Source organism: Rhinolophus sinicus, linkage group LG15 (genome assembly GCF_036562045.2).
Source record: "Rhinolophus sinicus isolate RSC01 linkage group LG15, ASM3656204v1, whole genome shotgun sequence".
NCBI classification, from domain to species: Eukaryota; Metazoa; Chordata; class Mammalia; order Chiroptera; family Rhinolophidae; genus Rhinolophus; species Rhinolophus sinicus.
Window position 1 is genome coordinate 45,281,100 of NC_133764.1, and position 19,873 is coordinate 45,300,972.

The 19,873-nt window shown below is 44.7% G+C and overlaps 1 protein-coding gene across 1 annotated transcript in view; it reads left to right on the forward strand.

Annotated features, from left to right (window-relative positions):
- Positions 1–11,622, forward strand: part of SKAP1 (src kinase associated phosphoprotein 1) — a 269,687-nt gene extending 258,065 nt beyond the window's left edge. The window contains exons 12-13 of the mRNA XM_019740642.2: positions 9,314–9,422; positions 11,254–11,622. Coding sequence (XP_019596201.2) covers positions 9,314–9,415 — 102 coding nt within the window. The 3' untranslated portion in view covers positions 9,416–9,422; positions 11,254–11,622. The remainder of the gene's footprint in view (positions 1–9,313; positions 9,423–11,253) is intronic.
- The last annotated feature ends 8,251 nt before the right edge of the window (positions 11,623–19,873 follow it).

The following is a 19,873-nucleotide window of genomic DNA, read 5'->3' on the forward strand; positions in this document are numbered from 1 at the left end:
AAATGTGCGTGCCCCTGACACACACAGAGCATAAACAGCAGTAAACAGATCATTAGTACCCGCGTTCATTTATTCTGGCGACCTTACCATGACCCCACCGAGGGTAGGGTGAAAAGCAGGTGGATCTGGCTGTGACACCCCCTAGAGGGATCCAGGAAATGAAGCTATAAGCGGTTGTCATGGAAACGCCTATGTGTGCAGATGATGTAACACACCGACAGGCTGTAGGGCTCCGCAACTGGGACGTTGCCTTTCCCTCGCCGGAACAATCTTGAGGATTAAATTATTCATTTCTTTAATTCACAAAGCAAAAGGAATCCTAATTTTCTTGGTGATGTCCTACTCTCTGCCATTTGTCTAAGGTCTGTTACTTGGTGACTTGTCATCCCCTCTTTCTCCGAAACCTACTCCAGCATCCTATAGTCTAACCTGAAATGCGGAATCTGGCAAAATCAAGTGGGGGAAAGGCAGGAGAAATCTGACATTGAACATCTGTACTTAGAGAAAAATCTAAGATTTTAAGCTAAAATAAACAATACAGACAGTGTCATTTTCTGATGAGGGCATGTTGGCCAAAGACTTAACGTGTACCTGTCCTAAACAAGATGGCTTTGTTTGGAGCAGGGCAGGATCAGGCCCATACCTGATGCAGAAAGCGTAAAACAGAGAGGCACCCGTCCCAAATGAACACATCACCCCGGCCAAGGTGCAAGAAAAAGAGATAAGAGAAAATGAGCATCTGCTCACCCCCTCCCATGTGCAATTGAGGGAATCGAGATTAATAAAAAATAATTCTTTGGAGAATGATTCCACTCCATCCTACCCTGTTTTGCACCAAACAACCTCAATAACCTTACGGCAACAGTAGAATAACTTTTCTTTTTTTAAAGGAAGCAGAAAAGACCATCTCTGGAAATTATTTTAAAATAAAAAATATCCCAGCCTGCGCCTCCCCATCACCCCCTCCCCATTGCACTTTAGATGAACCTGTGATATTGTAGCAATGGCCCTTGAAGTGCAGTGGGGAGGTGATTTAGGAGAATATTAAAGGCAATGTGGAGATTCAAGGCGCCTCTCTCAGGGAGATCTGGAGAAATACGCGGCACAGATGGGCCGAGCAGATTAAACATTTCCGTCACATTGTTTCCAAATTGTGTTGTGGTGCCTGAGGCTGGTGCTGCGGTCAGAGCAAAACAGAGCGGTGCAGAGCTGCGAGCTGCACAGTTTATGGAATACATATTAATACGCCGGTCTCACATGGTATCACAATTCTATCAGCTCCAAAATGGTGCTGTCTCTATTGTTCCTGAATTCTGCACTTGGCACCTTGTTTTCTCCCATCTGCAAAGTGTTTACTTTCCCTCTATACTTTCTTTCTTCATTAGGCAGAGTTCAAGTTGTGTGCTTCTTTCTCGTTTTCTCTTTCCTTACAGCCCTGTTCTGCCTTCCCTCTTCCCTTCCCAGCTTTGACTTCCCTGTCTGTCATGCACACTCTGAGTTTTGCCATTAGACTTCCATCACCAGGGAGGCCCAGCGCGTGCACAGGTGCCGCACACCTCCCCGGCCTCGGCTTGATCATGATCCACTCAGCCTCCAGTTCCGGACGTTAGCTTCAGACATCAGGCTGAATGTTCTCTTGCACTTGAATACTGTCAGACCCTCCATCTAGCTAAAACATTCCTCTTCTCGGAACACTCAACTCTTAGCTGGGGAGTGAGCTTTGTAGACTTGTCTCCATGTGCCCCCCCCAACTGCTTTCACTGACCACCCTGCCTTTCCATGTCCCCTTTCTTACACTCACGTACCTTCCTTCCCCCGACCCTGCATCCAGGCCCATCAACAACCAGGTGAGCAAGTTCCCTGAAATGTAATAATAAATAAAACTGGTTCAGTTGAGGCAAATGTAATGATTAATTTTTATGATTCATAGACCAAAACTGAATAATGGAGAAAAGAAAAAATGATTGCCAACAACTTAAAACACTGTGTGAAACAGCCTGGAGAGGCTGCCAAGCTACCCAAGGTTTTAGCCAAGCGCTAAGCTCCAATCCTTTCACAAGTTCCAACACAATTAATCCACCATCCACCCAACTGACCACTTCCTTCCTCCTTCTGCAAAATCTCTTCATAAAACCATTTATGCTGAAAAACAGGCACCTATTTGTCTTTGGTGAACAATTCTTGTCTCCAGCCTTGTTTTTCTCAGCAGTTGCAAGGGCGCTGAGTTAGAGCCCTCAGTTTATTTAATAATTTATGATATCCTCAGAAAGAATCAAATTTCCAAAAGCTGGATTTCAGGAGTAGAGAAATCGTGGGCCAATCCAGAGTAAAAATATGTTGTTTGGGGGCTGACCCTGGAATATTGCAATCTACTCCGCTAGGAATTCAAATTCCCCATCTTTACTAATGATAATGTATGATACAGAAACACTAATAAGAGAAATAAGCAATCATAAACCAGTAATTCTGTGATTGATTGGCCTTTCCCATACATATATCAAGCATTTATTGATCTTTCAGGTTAGGGGCTGATTGATTGTTCTCCTGAAGAGGAATTCTCTTGTTTACAAGCACTGATATAGTGAATTTTGATGGTTAAAAGAACAAAAGTATGAGATATTTTCTGGGAATCTTGTTCCACAGAGGCTTATCGAAGCCGAATCCAATGTGAAAAGAGAACATTTCTGTTAGGAACATTCTCAGGGGAACCAACAGTGTCAAGCAGCTTGCTCCAAAAGCCATCATGTGAATTTGAATGGAAGCTATGGGAAGACACCACAACTTTTAGGTCAGTTAGAGGTGATGTCTTAGAAGAGATAAGCAAGCTTGGTCAGCATGTGAAGAAGAAACAGACTCCTCAGCTGGAGGGCTGAAGCCTAGAAAACCCAACATGACAGGAATGAGGATTCTTGATTTCCTTTTACTGTATTTTTTAAATGGGGGAGGGGGTGGTGGTGAAGATGGCCACACTGGGCCAAAGTGCAGATTCAGGCCATAAAGACCTTTATATTTTCCCCCGAGAGCACTGGTTCATAAACCATAGAGGGTTCATAAATTCTTTGAGAATCTGATGAAAGGTCTGGGCCTCATCCCAAGGACAAGACACATGTACACATGCACACAAAACTTTACACCCATTTCAAGGAGTTCAAAGATCCCTTCCCATCCATCCACAGACAGGCCAGGAGTTCACAGACTCCAGTTTAAGAATCTGTGTCCTAAAGGATGGTGATTTCCTTTTGTTGGAACAGCCTAGGAGTCACTGAGCCTAGAAATTGAATTCTCATCCCAAGACAGGATGGTCATTCCAGGTCATGTCTGTGCTACTCCAGGGGAGCCATGGAAGAGCTTATACAAATAGGAACCAGCAGGGAAGAGAGAAATTAAAATGTAGCAATCATGGAGTAGGGGTATTTAATCTCTTTTAAGGCTTATGATAGGCGCCTGCTGGTTTTCCCCCTGATATCCCCTGACACCTACTGACAGGGTATTTGCAGCACCACACAGGGACTCAGGGCCCTGTGACAGGAGGAGCACTGAGGAGGCCCATGATCATCTTGAAACCATAAACAGCAATAGGAAACCACTGGAGGCAGACTCAAGCTGTGCGACGTGCCCGTGGTTGGTGGCCATACTGCTTTTTGTTTATAGAATTTGCTGTTCTTTTTATGGCAGGTTTGGTAGGGGGGTTTTTTGTGGTGGTGGTGGTTTGTTTTTTTGTTTTATTTTTGGGGGATTTTTGCCTTATTGATGGAGATCAGCAGCCTCAATCCTTTTATGGCAGTATGCAATCCTCCATAAACACTTCTGATTGTTGCTGATGGGGAGTGCTGTGTCTATTCCAGGTTCACTCTGTGCTCTGCTCATCCAGGCCAGTAGCTTCTCCAACCAGATAATGGAGTCCAAGTTTTTAAGACTCCTTCGTTTGGGAGGTTCAAGGAGGTGGGGCAGGGTTGATGTTGAGGGAAATAGATGTTTAATCAAGGCTAGAAATGTTTATGATGAGAACAAACTACACAATGTACTGTTTTCGAGTAAGAGGCTTCTTAAAAGCCTGTGCCAAGAAACAAGCACTGATGTGGAGGGTTTTTGGTTTTTTGATTTTTCAATAGTTTTTTATATTCTTGTGTAAATCTATCCATTTTTGTATAATTAACAATTTTTAAAATTAACGTCTTATCTCTACCGTACACAGGGTATATGGATGGAGTTACAGCATGGAGAGCCTATAAAATTGTGATCCCCTAACATTGTCACTTGTAGGGATGTATCCCCACCTTGAAGGAAGAAACAGTTCCCCGGAACTTGGTCCCTGAAACTGAGGATTTCAGGTCTCCTGGGAGTGTCTTGGCTTTTTTCTGGTCTTTCCAAACATCTGGGCAAAAAGAAGTCAAACTTTATTGAAAATGTTGATTCCCAGGAATTTAGTTCTCTCTGCCACCCTAACACTAAAATCCAAGAATTGGCAACTTAATAAAAATGCAGTAAATTAGCACCTCTAGACAAGAGCAGAGTTCATTCAGAGCTGGGGTCTGCCTGGCTGAGCCAGTACTCTCTCCATTTTAATAGTTTAATAAAAATTAGCATAATTAACGAACATCTGTATGATCCAGAGTGGTGCAATTTGGCACTTGGAAACGAGGGCTTAAACATGATTGCTGTGAGTTTAATGTTGTTTTAATTCTTTTTGGCACTGTGCAGTGAAATAAACGTTTGGTGGTGATAGTTCTCGGCCGGATCACATTTGCATTTTTCTCTCTTTGATTATGAGCAATTGTGGACTCCCCAGCAATTCATCAAAGTAGAAATTATTTTAAAATACCTCATGGTGTTCAGACTGGGCTGGAGCAATGCATGGGGGGTGGCAGTGGAAGAAAAGGCGAGAAATTTTCCATTCATGCTTTAAACATCACAGCCCTGCAGCCCTTTTCGGGTATCCAGCCAAGGGATGAAATGTGGAAAAGACAGTCAGATCCTGAGACCTGTAGGTGCTTTGATGAAGCTCTTAGGCTCCCACAGCAGGATGCATATGGTCTCTGAGACTGTGCCATACTCCTGACACTTCTGCCAGCTCTTTTGTTTTGAAGGGCAGAGAGTTGATGTCATTCACTTCGGTTCTCACCACTGTGGTGAGGCCACTACCTGTGCGGTCAGCAGGGTCAGCGTTCCCCTGAAGCAATGGCACACTGACTGGGATCCTGGCCTGTGCAGGTGCCCAGCTGTGCCTCGTCTGCTTCTTGTTTGTGCCTTCTTCGAGCTGGCAGAGAGCACCTTCCCAAGGCTCGGTCCCTACTCCTGGTATTAATGGCTACAGGAGGACGCTGCCAAGCGTGAGTCAGAGTCAGGGGTCTTGAATGGTCCCTAGGAAGAGAATGCTCTCTCTGAGCCCCTCAGGTGATGAAGATGACAGCATCTGATTGGTAGAAGACCACTCTTCACACATATTTAAGCAAGCTGACTGTGATCAAAAGACGGTCAGACAACATTGCACCCCACCCCTGCCTGTGAGATAACAGACGAGCTAAAGCTAGAGTTTTTATGAGTTACAGTGAAAGAGAAAGACAGAGTATGTGTTTTCCCCTCACAGCGAGGCCCTGTAGACATGGCCATTGCAGCAACATGCTGACGTAAGACAATACTCTACAAGAAAACTTGAGGCAGAAACTTCCCTAACTTCAGTGTTGGGAAATGAACAGGAACATAACTTGCACTAACAGCAACTTTAAAATGACCTGACAAGCATAGGCTTAGGAATTCTGGGTAATGTCCCATAAGGCAGTGCAGACTGTAGGGGGGAATTGGCCTGGGGGAGGGAGGGAATGAGGTGTGGTGGAGATGGTGGGGGAGAGGTAGTGGACACCTTCATTTATTTCAGACTGATATTTATTTATTTATTTATTTATTTATTTATTTATTTATTTATTTATTTTTTAAGGAGGGCGCAGCTCACAGTGGCCCAGGCGGGGATAGAACTGGAAACTTTGGTGTTATTAGCACCACGCTCTAACTAACTGAGCTAACCAGCCACCCCCAGACTGATTTTTAAAAGGTCATTCCTTGTTCCTTTTAGGATCAACTCAGTAGTCTCACTTCTTATGGCACTTGAGACTGCCTTCATGGTATTTAGGGAGCCATTTGGGGAACTGTCTCCAAAGGCAGTTGCTCTCTTCCTGCCACAATGAGTTCAGTCACCAGGGGAATATCCTGGAGTTGGTTGAAACTAAATCTACTCAACTGAGAGTATAAATCCCCACTTCTCCCTTCATTTCTCCATAACCTCATATAACAAGTTTTTTGGGAGGTCCCATTCTGTGCCAGGTACCATGCTGAGTGCTGGGAATACACAGCAAACAAAACCAACTAGGTCCCAGCTCTCACAGAACTTTCCACCCAGTGATTAGCACCAAGAAAAAGGCAGACCGATACAAGGCAGCATGATGAACTCATTTCCCAGGAAGCATAGGGCATGACACTGTGGACCACATCACTGGGGCCCCCACACAGTGGCAAGCAGAGGATTCTAGCGAATCCAGAGAGACTCAGGAATTGAGATCTGAAGGCTTCTTAGGAATGAGCCCATGGAAGGGAGAAGGGACGTAGAGGCTAACAGGCAGAGGAAAGGCTCCAAGGTGAGAGAGTCTGTAGCCCATGGGAGCAGCGGAAACAAGTTCTATTTTACTAGGGGTCCGCTAGATTTAGGGGGTGACTGACAATGCTGGGCAGTGAGTGGGACCAGGTCATGCAGGGCCTTGTCTACCTTGTTAGGAAGTTGACAGGAGGCAGTGGGAACCCACTTAAAGGTTTCAAGCAGAGCAGTGATATTATCAATGTGCATTTTTTTTTAAATTCTGGCTGCAGAATGAAGACTAGATTGGAGAGGAACAAGAATGGAGATACAGAAACCAATTTAGAGGTTGTTTCTGTAGTTCTCACGAGAGATAACAGTGACACGACTCTAGGCTGTTGGCAATGGGAATGGAGAGAAGTGAGTGGACTCTCCTATTTTAAAAAGAACGAGAATTGACAGACTCAAGGACTGATTGGAAGAGAAGGGTGAAATTGGGAACGACTCTTGGGTTTCTGGCTTGAGTAACTGATTGTATAGTAGTACCACACATTGAGATAGAGAACACAGGAGGTAAAGGAAGTTTGGGAGCAGGAATGAAAATAGAGGCAGAATGATGGGTTACATTTGGGATATATTGAGTTTGGACAGCTTGACAGACATACACTTGGGTATTGGGATCCACCACTTAGATCTGGGCTGGAGTTACCGTTGTGATTCATTTACACAGACGTGGTGGCTAAACCACAGAGGTGTGTAAGCTTGTTGAAGGAAAGTGCATCAAGTCAGAAGGGCAGTACAAAACCCTAGAAAACAACCACATTAAAAGGAGGGATAGAGGAAGATGAGCTTTCAGAGAATGAGAAAAAGCAACCAGAGAGTAGAAGGGAAACCAGGAGAGTATAATTATTGTGGAAACTAAGGGAAGAAAATGCCTCAAGAAGGTCCAGAGTGCCCGCACTGCTGAGCGATCAAGCAAAGAGGGGGTTGTAAGAGACCATGGCGAGAAAGCATAAATGGAGTGATGGAAGCAGAAGCCTGACCAGAGTGGCTATAAGAGTGATAGAAAGCAAGAAGTTGGGGCGGTTAAGTGAGGTAAACTCTGTAAGTTTGACTGTGAATTAGCAGTTGGTATAGACTAGTAGAAATGGAAAGTAGACATGTGGTGGGGACTTTAATAATTGTTTCCGGGCGCCGGTTGGCTCAGTTGGTTAGAGAGCAGTGCTCTTAAAAAGGTTGCCTGTTGGATCCCCACATGGGCCAGTGAGCTGCGCCCTCCACAACTAGATTGAAAACAATGACTTGGCTTGGAGCTGATGGGTCCTGGAAAAAAACACTGTTCCCCAATATTCCCCAATAAAAATTTTAATAATAATAATGTTTCCAAAGATGAAAGACACTTGAACACATTTCAGTGTTGATGAAAGGAGCCATTTATATTAGAGACAGAGGTCCAATTCCACCAGAAAGAACCTTGTCTCTAAGAAAGAAAGCAGAAGCACACATTGTAAGGGAAAGCCTTAAACCAGGGGAGGACACCTCCTCTACTTTAATAGGAAAGAAGGCTGGTTGGCAATACAGGTACGTTCCTGTTTTGGTGGCTGAAGGCTGACAAATCTGATAGCTTCTCCTTTCTTTTTGAAGGTGAAAAAGAGGTCATCTGCTGAGAGGGAAAGAGGCAGAGTTGGAGGAGGGGAGATACACTATCAAAAAAAAAACAAAAAGATAACCACTTGACCTGGAATTTTATTGTGTCACCAACCTGGTTTTCTTTCTTCTCCTTTTTCTTGGTAGAACTCAGCAGCCAGGTGTGCAAAAAGCAGACAGCTCTGTGGTACCCCAAATCCAATTGATCTGAATACATATTTCCCATGTATTTACTTCCTTCAAAAGAAAGGTGCTTTCAGGGATACTCTCATAGTGTTCAACATCTGCTGCTTTTGAGAAGCTCTTCTGTATTTAAGAAGCTCCATTCTCAACCCTACGACCATCCCTTCTTTTAAATCTTCTCATTCCCTTTCTTGTCTGCCCCTCCCTGTGGCTCTTATGTCCTGCCTGTCATTACTGATGTACCTGTCAAACTCCCACCTCTTCCAGGGGAGGAATCCAATGTTTAGAGCACCTACTATGTATCAGGCACTTTGATTGTTTTCACTTCTGTGGTGTTACTTATATCCCCTACAACATAGGGGAGGGGTGACATTACCTTACAAAAGAGGAAGTTAAAGCTAGGGGAACCTAAGGTCACATGGCTACCAAATGACCGAGTGGGGATTAGATCCCAGTCTGTCTGACTCCAAAGCTCATTACTCTATGCTGTAAGCTCCCAGGGAGCAAGTAATGTTCTGAGACAACCCTATAAGTCTCATGGGAACTCAAACAGCACTTGGTAAATATTATTGATTTGAACTATGACCTGACTCCCTAAATATTATTAGGGTTCTGGCATTTTAGGGTGTGCCCAACATTCTCTGAAGAAGCCGTTCCACTCTGCTTGGTAAAAGACATGCTCTTTCGGTTCAGCAATGGCACCATGTGAGTTAAGTTTACGATGTAGACAGGAAGATGGCAAAATGAAAACCGAGTTTGCTTTCCTCCTCTAGATGACTTTTTTAAATTTAATAATCCCATGAAGGGTGTTAACAAGTCCTACTGATAGTGTCAACAAAGAAACCACCCAACAGAATCTCCCACGCAATCACCATGAGAGATGAAGAGAAGCAAATCCATCTTCTTTTCATTTTTCAGGAGTATAACGTGTATGGCTGGTGGGTAGGAGAACTGAACAGCCTCATCGGGATTGTTCCAAAGGAGTATCTCACCACTGCCTTTGAAGTGGAAGAAAGATGAAGACCAGGTATCAGAACTGTTGCCAATGCATTTGTCGGCCATGCCTTTGTTTCTCTGTGAAGGATGAGTTGCCAGGGAAGTAGCTTTTCTTCATTTCTCAAGGTGATGCTAATGAGTCACCATTGAAAGATGAGTCTGAAATTGTTTTTCCTAAACTGGGGGACTGAGTCAGTTAGGATTAAGTTCAACTACATGTGACAGAAAACTCAAGATAGCAGTGATTTAATTACCATAGAAATTTATTTTTCTTTTCTGTAAAAATCTGGAGGTAAGTGATACAAGGTACCCAGGTCCCAGGTGTCTTCTCTTTTTGCTCTACTGTGTGTGGTCAACATTCCTAAGGTTACTTCGTGGCCCAGGATAGACATTCCAGCTCCAGCTATTATATCTGTCTCCCACCCAGCAGGAAAGATAAAATGAAAGGAGAAGGGCACACCCTCTCCTTTTAAGGACACTTCACAGATGTTACACACAGGTACATTCCTTTGGCCAGAACTTAGATATACAGACAGACACACCAATCTGCAAAGAAAGCTTCGTTCTAGGTAGAACCTGTGTCCAGCTTAAAAGCGGAGGAAAGGGAGTTCATTAGTAAATAATAATGGGAGAATGGATATTGGGGGACAACTAGGAATTTTTCCCACAAGCATGGAGCTGGGTTTCTGTATCCCCAGGACTCAAATTCAGGGCACCATTTTCCCCAAATGGCATGTATTACAATATGATTGGCCAAGATTAGGAACCCAGTGTGAGGATTCCTATGGAACATAATCAAATTAACTTGGGTAATAAAGAATAATTAACTTAGGTAATAAAAGATATGGCTTGCATTTTATGAGCAAGAACCACATCATATTTTAAAACAGTGGAGTGAGTGCTTGCTTTGGGTGGGATAACTTTGTAGTTGCTTTGGCACAGAGTGGGTTTTGTGTAGAATTAGGATGGCGATGGAGGGCACCCAAGGTTAGCATGATGTCGCTAGCTCCATCTTCCGGCCTGAAATGGGAGCAGACTTTATTGCTGGGGGTGAAGGATGACATGGGACAGGGATACAAACTGTCCTTGGAATCTTCCAGACCAGGGCCCACTCTAGTGTGCAGCTCAGTGGATTCATTTAGGAAAATACATAAGGATAGATCTTACTTTCCAATGCCCTTGTACAACCATAAAGCACTAGCTTGGGCCTGTCACTCAAGGTTTGACTTTATGACTTTCCTGACGAAGACTCCATTTCCTGGCCATGAATGCAGAAGGGTTGGAATTTTGCTGTCAAATCTAAACAGACTCACCCTACTTCACTTTGTCATTTATTTAATGACAAAGTTGTTTATCTCCTCTTTCTCTTTGACGCAACAATTCCACACCTAGGAGTTTATCCTATAGCTACACTTGCACACATGCAAAATGATATACACACAGGTTATTTGTTTGTAATAGCAAACCACTGGAAATGACCTGAATGTTCAACAGAGACCTAGCCAAATAACTGTAGTACATTCCTAGAATTGAATACTACGTAACAGTAAAAAAAGGAAGGAAGCTCTGCACTGATATGGAATACATTCTCAGATATGGTGCAAAGTTTAAAAAAAAAAAAGGCAACAAAGAAGGGTGGGCCTAATCTCCATTTGTGTGAAAAGGGAGTCTCCAATTGCATATATAGTATATGAGATATCTCTGGAAAGAGAAAGAAAATGCTAACACTGGTTACCTCCAAGGACAGAGAAGCTGCAGGACTGTGAGACCGGGTAAGAAGGAGACAGTTTTTACTCTGTGCCTTTTTATACCTTCTATATTTTGAATCATAAAAGCAAATTTATATATTTTTCCTCCTTTAGGACACATATCCCTCTCTCCATCCTGCCTTTATGAAGAAACTGATCATCAAGACTTCCCACTCCCTACTCCTGCCATCCCATCAACATCATGGACTCTTCTCTTTACTGAAGAGACCCAAGTCTCTGACACCTTGTAGTAACTTTGAACCACCAATAAGACAAGTGGGAAGAGGCATATTCAGCAGACCTGTTCCTAAACCTGCCTTGTCATAACTCACCCCATCTCTAACCATGTCCACACAGCCACTTCTGTCCTTTCCATAGGTTTGTCACAGAGAAGGTGAGAGAGAAGGAAATCTTTAGAGGAGGAAGCTGCTGGTTGTTTTGGCTGATTTGAAAAGCACAAATAAACTTCAGATTTGATTCCTTGCCCTGTGTGATGGTGTTGAGTTTCTTTGTGTAATGGTATCCAAAATGCCAGTTCTGGACATTCTCACCACCTCCAAACAAAGTAGGAAAGGAGAGCCAGAGAGCAAACTGAAGCCAGCTAGAGAAGGGGACTTGCGATTGTCTTTCAGGGTAGGGTCATCTCTGGAACCGAGGCCTGACTGGTTATGGCTTGGCTTCGCAGACTTCCTTTGGCTGCCTCCTTGGTCATTTTTTCTTATGTGCTGAACTCTCTGAAATGAGACGGGGTTAGCAGCACGTCCCTGGAGTCAGCACATTGGAGAGTTCCTTTTCGGCCTGGGTTAACTCCCCCTCTGTGGCCTGCACCCCTAGACAGGGGCCAAAGAAGTGCTTTGAGGAGAGCTTGCGTATACACAGCCCTGTTTCCTTTTCCTGTTACTTCTACCTAGCACTTCAGTTACCTGTGCCTTGCAGAGGAAGTAAAACATAGTGGTTAAGAACATAAACTCGGGAACCAGACAGCGGGAAATAAGCCCCAGTTCCCCTTTTACTCCGTGTGTTCTCTAGAGCAAGTTACTTGATCTTTTATGCCTCAATTTGCTCACCTTAGAAGAGGTATACTCCATCTCACCGAGTCATTGGAGAGATTAAAGGACAAAACTCTGCAATGTCCTAAGAAAAATGCCTGGTACATAGTAACTGCTCAATAAGGATTAGCTATTATTATTGCCTGACATTGCATGAGAAATGTTGAAAACTGAGCAGCTACAGAAATTGCCTGTTGCCTATTCAGAGCAGTCCTGGATTGGCAGTAGCCTTCCTCACCTCTGTAACAACCATGTTATAGCCCTGCAGTAAGACAGACATGTCACATGACCGAGAGAAACCAGGGAGCAAAAGATTCTATGCCAGCTATTCATTTCCAGATTTTCTGACCCAGGAGTAAAAAACAAGGGAGCTTTTTGTGTATGTGATGGATAAAGAGGTAAGAGAAGGGGACGATTTAAGTCTGGGAGGGAAAAAGAAGAGAAAAGGCAATACAGAACAGTCCATAACGTCCCCTCCTTTTTACACAGGGTGCAAGAGGAGAAGGAACCACTAGGTGGCAGCATATGAGCAGATGAACCAAAGAGAACCAATTGCCTCCGGCTTTAGGAACCTTTGCACCAATTCCAACCTACAGGTAAAGACAATGGGCATTGTTCTAATATGTTTAACTGAGGGAACAAAGAGAAACTCCCCTATCCCTCCCGGGAGAACGCCCCCAGGGACCCAAGTCTGGAAGGCTGGGAGGCTAAGAGGAGAGAATAGCATTGTGCTACTGCTCTGTGACTGAGTGAGCACAGCAGAAGAGGAAGGGCAGGTATCTGGGGAGATGAAAAGGGGGCAAGGTCAAGGTAACTACTCTCTGCACAGTTCCAGGTCTCTCAATAGCATGGCCATTGGCTTTCAGCGTTTAAAACAAAATCTCCTTAGTGCAATAGTCCCTTCTGTACCTGTTGACCTGAGGAAAACAACCATTTGCCCTGCTGCAAGAGTCTTTCAGCACCCTCATCGACTGCAGGGTAGGCACCACACTCAGACCTCTGACCCTTCTAGCTGTGACACTCAGTGGAAAAAGACATTAGACCGGCCCTAAAAGATATCAACAGATGGACTGATTGGAAATCTGGTCCATGCCATCTGGCCATGTCTGACATTGTTACATGCAGGAAAAGATAGAGCAAGATCGATGGGTTGATGAGACTATTTACAGGGCATTCTCTGTTAGGGGAAAGTTCTAAAGGAGACCTTGGATAAGCAGCAGATTCCTACAGTCAGTCTTTCTGGAGCTCAGCCTCACCTAGCAAACTGCTCCCCACTCAATTGGACAGCACCATCTTCCCAACTGCCTCAGAAAGCAACTGGCTAATCAGATTACCACTTCTCTGACTTCACCAACCAAATCCCCACCTTACTGCCTGTGACTAACTGGATAACTGGGGCATTAGACAACTAACCACATTGTATGTAAAATGGGTTCTCAATAGCTACTAATTGCTCTGCGGGTGAAACAGGAGAGGGTTAGAGGAGGGGAGGCACTTTTCCTTTCTTGCTTTTATGTAAAGAGAAAATAAGAAAGCTCAGATCCAAAATTTAAGAAGCAAATGTGTAGTTGCCTTTTACAGATGAATAATTTACACAGGACTTACATCCACTAGATACTCTGACCTGGGGCTGGTACAGTTTGGTCTGTGTTGTCCACACTAATATCTGAGAATACTAAATGCTCTGAAAGCAGTCGTTCACGTACATTTCATTAAAAATACATTTTTTCTAGTGTGTTTTCTCTGTCATCCATATCACAAAATAGCACATTGTTTTTCAGTTACCTCAATATTAAATTTTCCCACACGATGGCCTATTATCTCTCTTAAAAATCTGTATTTAATTCAAAACCAACTACATCTTTCCCTCTGGTGAATAAAAATGGGAAAGAGAATTCCTATTAAGTCTCATTCCCCAAACCCAGACAGTTTGATTCCATTTAAAGCGAGAGCAATGACAAAAAGTGGGGCTGACTAGATAGCCTCCCTCCTGTTTGAGACAGATGCTTTATCTAAACACAATATGTAAGAAATAGCCTGGATTTCAAGTTATTATTAACTTTTTTTTTTAGCACTTTAGCTTGCTCACTTATTTGTAATCAGTTAGTCTTTCCAAGTGTCAAAACTGAGGATCTGAAATGTGGTGACTTAGACAAAAATCACACAAAATCTGCTGTGGAAGAGGAAATGAAAGACTTGAAACGAAAGATTCTTGAAATTCTCAGTCTGCTGCTTAGCTTCTTGAATCACTCACGTTCTACTGCAGTTAGACACCTCCAATGACACATTTTCAAAATCTGTATTTCATGCCAGTCACTTGCGCACAATAAAGCAGTGGTGTCAATGCAAAGAGCAGGATTGGGGGATGGGTGGCAAACTCCTGCCTTTAAAAACTAGCCTGAGAAAGATGGAGTTGAAAAGTATGTATGTTTTTTTTTCTTTTCTTTTTTTTTTTTTTTCCCTCAGATGCCAGGGACAGAGATGCTTTAATCTTTGGCCAAAAAAAGCCCTCCCCGCAGGTGTCCCCACCAGGAGCGGCTTTCAAAGGATAAATCTTGAGTGGCACTGATTTGCTAATTCCCAGAGCACCAGCAAAATCGGTGGAGCTGACTTAGAAAAAGCAGCCGTCTACACAGAGGATTATCCCTGCTACACAGCCCAGTGACTCAAGCTAATTTTCTAGTTTGTGGATTACCATAGTCCCTTGCTCCTCCCCTCCCCTCCTGACCAACCATTTCATTTCCCATTAGAATTTACAGAGATTGGGAAGGGAGTTTGAAACTTACAACTAAAAAGAGAAAAGAGATTTTTCTTCTTCAAGGGATTTGAATTATTCTCCCTATTTTCCTATCAATAACTGTTCAGAAAACATGCCGGGTTTTGGGGGGTTTTTTTCGTTAGTATAAATCGATGAACGTTCTTTTGCAACTCTTTGGGATTCAATTAATAATACATTTTAAAATGTAGCCCATTTTGTACAAAAATCTTTTATAAATCTAATCCCCACCCCCCAAAAAAACTATTGTATTAGAGGAAACAGAGGCATAATTAATAGGATGAGCATGTAATTTATGTTCCAAACAGACACTTTTGAGACTGAAAGGGGGAGTTATTAATAATGACTCCAAGACCACGCCAGGATGAGTGGTCAACCTAAAAATAAGGCAAAATGGGTTGCCCGGTCACCAGGGGAGTGGGCAGTAGATAGACTACCTGGCTCTCTTGGTATGATGCTTGGCAATGTCCCTTTTAATGAAGTCCTCTCCCTTGCAGGCCTGTTTCCTAGGCAAACCCTGCCAACTAGGTTTTCTTTTCCCGATGCCCAGCCTGTTCTGAGAGGTCTGGTGTCCCTGGCATCACGCTGCTTGTGGGGCTGGCCAGCTGACAGCAGCTGTGTGTGTTCTGTTCCCTCATGGGGCCCCATCACAACCTGCCACCCCTCTGCCTGGCAGAGTGCCACAGAGGGAAGCATTTTTGTGGCACTGGGCAATAGTATGCCACTTCCTTGCCTCCTGTGATTGGAGTAAGTTCCAAGAGGCTTCTAGCCCTGGTCCTCAAACACAGCATCTGGTTGCATTGCAGACGCTCTTAACCTGATGGTGAGCAGCTGGCCACCTTTTATCCACCCACATCCAATCATGGAACAGAAAACAGGCTGCAAACACTTCCCTTTTCCCCATGGTCAGACATTCCACCCAGCATGGCTCTGCCTTGAATCACCAAGGTGGCACATGTACACCACCTACATTTACTGGATGCCGCTCACGGTAGGCACCCTGCTTGGCCTGTCACTAACCTATTTCACCTCTGGGAAAGCGCCTGGCATCTGGGGTTTGGAGTTCATTTCTTCAACATCTCCAAGGCAGTGCAGTGGAAGTTTGGTGGAGAGGTTGGCTTGGAGCTTATTACTTCATTCTGTTGGTGCAGGGTTTCTAAACCAGGCACAATTGACATTTTGGGCCAGAAAATCTTATGTTGGGGGCACTGTAGAATGGACGTTCAGCAGCATCCCTGGTCTTTACACATTAGATGCCAGTAGTACCCTCCACCACCCCGTTCTGACAACCAAAAATGTCTCCAGACATTGCCAAATGTTCCCTGGGAACACAATCAGCCCAGGCTGAGTCCCACTGTATCGAGGCACTTGGGTGTGCTTAGGACCAAGCACAGAGAAACTGCCCTGCCTTCTAGAAGTTTTGCTTTAGTGACAGGGAGAAGCTTACAGCTAGCTTGGGAAGACATCAAATGTAAATGCCATGAATTCCTCAGCATTTAAGAACCAGCTAGCCAGCCCCTCTGCTCCACAAGCACCTTTGACATTTGCTCCCCGGCACTGCTGCAGATTTGCAGTAGAGAAATGATGTTTTCAAATGAATAAGCCCATACTCGCCAATTTAGAACTGCATTACAGCGAGTCTCTCGTGTCTACAGCTCTGTGATTACTGTCCGTTTCCCTTTGCAGTGGCAGTAATCTCTGAAACTTCATCGGGACCAAGGGGAATGCTGTGTACTACCTGAAGAAACACACGCTCAGAGAAGCAGCGCAGAAGACAGCTGCAGCTGAAAGGCGAGTGTTCTGGTTCCCTCCGCTTTGCACTGGGCCGGGCTGGTGCCGTGCTCACTTCAGTCCCCAGGCAGAAGTGGGGAGTCAAGACAGAGTGGCATCTCGTGGCTGTGATTTTCCTGGCCCTTCATGTTAGTTTAAGGGCAAGTTTCCTCCTACAAAATGACTCCCAGGAGCTCTGTCAAGAACTGAAAAAAGAAAGCAAAACACAACCGAAACCATTGCCTTCTTAGGAGGCCGAGATAGGCAGAGGGGTCCGGTGTCTTTGTTGTCTCCGCCGAGGCAGGCCAGACAGGATGGCCAGCACTGGCCCTGGTGCCAGCGGAGCCGTCGATGCGGCCTCCCACGGGCCCTGAATCGGAGGCACCTGGAAGGGTTATTAGCAGGATTGGAACTCATCCCTCTGCTGGGACTAGATCATAATTACAGTAATTTTCTAATAGAGCTCGGCAGTAGGACTGTTTAATCAGCATCTGACTCCCTTGTGCTCCCAGCCCTCATCACTCAAGGAGAGGAGTGGGATGGCGCTTAAAGAGACAGTGCCCGCCTTTCAGCATTTGGAACAGATGTGCCCTAATTGGTAGAATATATCTAAGTCTCGTAGCTTATAGCAGGCAGGTTGCATTGCTTCCAACAAACCGCCTCGGGCTCTCACTATTCTGGGCCTTCTGCTGGAAGAATTCGGGTCAGGCTGCTAGTGGACCTGGCTTCCCACACAAACATGGCCACTGGAGAAGGGACACACACAGGGACAGAGCACTCGTGGGAGGCTCTAAACTAACTGCTCCTTCGAAACAGATGGCATGAAGGAAAAAGTGCTTGGTTGAAGGACAGGAAGAAGAACTCGACAGCCAGATAAGAAACTTTGGCTGGTGGTTTCTCAGAATCCAAAGATTACAGAAGCTTTCATGCTCCTGCCCTTCTAAGGGGGTAAAAAATCTTAAAGACTTTCAGGTAGTCTCTTAATTCTCACATTCCAGTTTGATCATCTCTCCCCACTTATTATCGAAGCCCCGTTCACTGCTATGTAAGCGCCCCTTGTTTTTTCCCTCCTCTGCTTGCTGAACAGAAGTAATTATTCACTCTGCCCATTGAGGTAGGAGCACTGTCTCCTAAAAAGTGGCTCTTGTTATCCTTTTAAGCATAAATTGTCCATGTTTACTGTATCTTGAGAGTTCAAGTTCCAGCGTTCCAGTTCCAAATCGAGCCATTACTAAGGTGGAACTGATTTCTCCCCAAGAAGTTATTTCCCTAATAAGATGCGCGGACTGGCTCCTGCTGTCCTGTTGGTAAGCCAGATGCGGACTTGGTCTTTGTAGCAGTTCCCAAAACAGTTCCTCAGAGAAAAGAGCTGGGGCAGAGAGTGATGGAGATAAAAGATGGGTCGGGGGCTTCCAAAGCTGTTAAGAAAACCCTCGGGGAGGAAGGTATAGTGGTAAGGAGAACAGGAAGGGGGACAGGCATCCAGAGTTCAAAGAAAGGTTACCTTGAGTCAGCAACGTGCCCTCTACAGAGCTGAGTCCCTGCTGGCAGGGGGCCGCCCGGGGCGGGTGGCTTAGGATCAGTGCCCAGGCTTGACTGAGGAAGTTACTATCTCACACTGCAGTGGTTATCTGCTTGGCTTTTGCTGCGTCTCAGCTGGCTGCCCGCACATAAATCTGCAGATGCCACTCCGGCGCGACTGAGTGCTCCTGCGGCCTCTGAGGCAGAGCAGGAGCTGGTCTGTTTCCATTTCCACCTACACCCCCGCTCACTTCCTCCCGGCCCGCTGTCCTCCCACCTCTAGATGTTAAGAATATTCAGTAAGAGCTGAGGCATCTAAACAAATTCACAAACAAGGAGATAATGTCCAATCAGTTTGTTAAAAAGTCATGATCACCTCCCAAGCAAAGGACTTAGCAGAAATCTGAGGACGATGGAGGAGTTCTGATTTCTGAGAACTGAAAAGTAGAGGGGGTTTTTTGGGGTTTTTTTTGTCCTTGAGTAGTGGTGGGTTTATTTCAGTTTTTTAAAAAGTTTTTTGGGGTGGAAAAAACACTTGTCGTACAGAGCTTGGAAAGGATCTCTCACATGAATATATTCTACTACCATCTAAAAACTTTTTTTAAAAATCCATGCTCAGCTCAGTTTCCTCAGCTAGAAAATGTGTGTAATACTTGCCCTGCCCTTCTCACTGGGCAATGAGGTCAAATAAAATGATGTTGGTGAAACTTACGATTTTCATAAAAGATAACCTACCTCCCCCTACACACACACACACACACACACACACACTTCCTTCCACCAAACAAAACGAAACCCATGGGCTTGGGATCACTTATCCTGAGTAACAGGAAATGACTAGACTTGGGCAATGGAAGTAGCTGTTAGAAGAAAGGTGACTAAATCAGGCACAGAACCTACCTCAAAACTAAATTCTAACAAAAAATACTTGCATTCTACAAAACTGCTTTGTAGACCACTGACAGAGGTCATCAGCCATGGCAGCTAGCCCTTAGTACACACAGGGACAGAGCACCTGAGAGAGGCAAGTGGCACTGCCTGGACAAAAAGCGAAATCCATCTTTGCTGTTTTTCTGCTAACTCCAGGCCTGTAATATTAGAAAAAGTCTTCCCTTCTTAGGACCTCTCCTTCCACGGCTTACACTTAATTCTGCACAGGACAGTGAAGGGATGGTGCCTGGCCTTGGATTAACTGAGATGCTGTTATATGCACTGCTGTTAATGGATCATTAAAAAAGCCAGGAGTCAGAAAAATCGCATTCGTGTCTTTGAATGGCTCCTGCTGTCCCAGCAGCCTACCCTGCTGGCAGAACTAGCTGCTGAGCACCAACTCCAGCAAGAAAAGGAGCGAACAGAAGAAGGCCAACCCAGCTTGCTGTTTTTTGGCTGAGTAGGGAATTGACACAGACCACCTCCGGCTCCTGTCTGGAAGTTTCGAGATCAGAGAGCTTCAGGCACAGCTGGGTTCACAGCTGCACCATTTGGAGCATTGGACTCATTAATATTCATGAGTCATCCCCACCAATCGGCAGAGCGGATGCCATTAGCTTAGCATCTGTCGAGTTTTTGTGAGGATTGTGTATGGAGTTTTTTTCCCCTTTTAAATGAACTTCTTTTG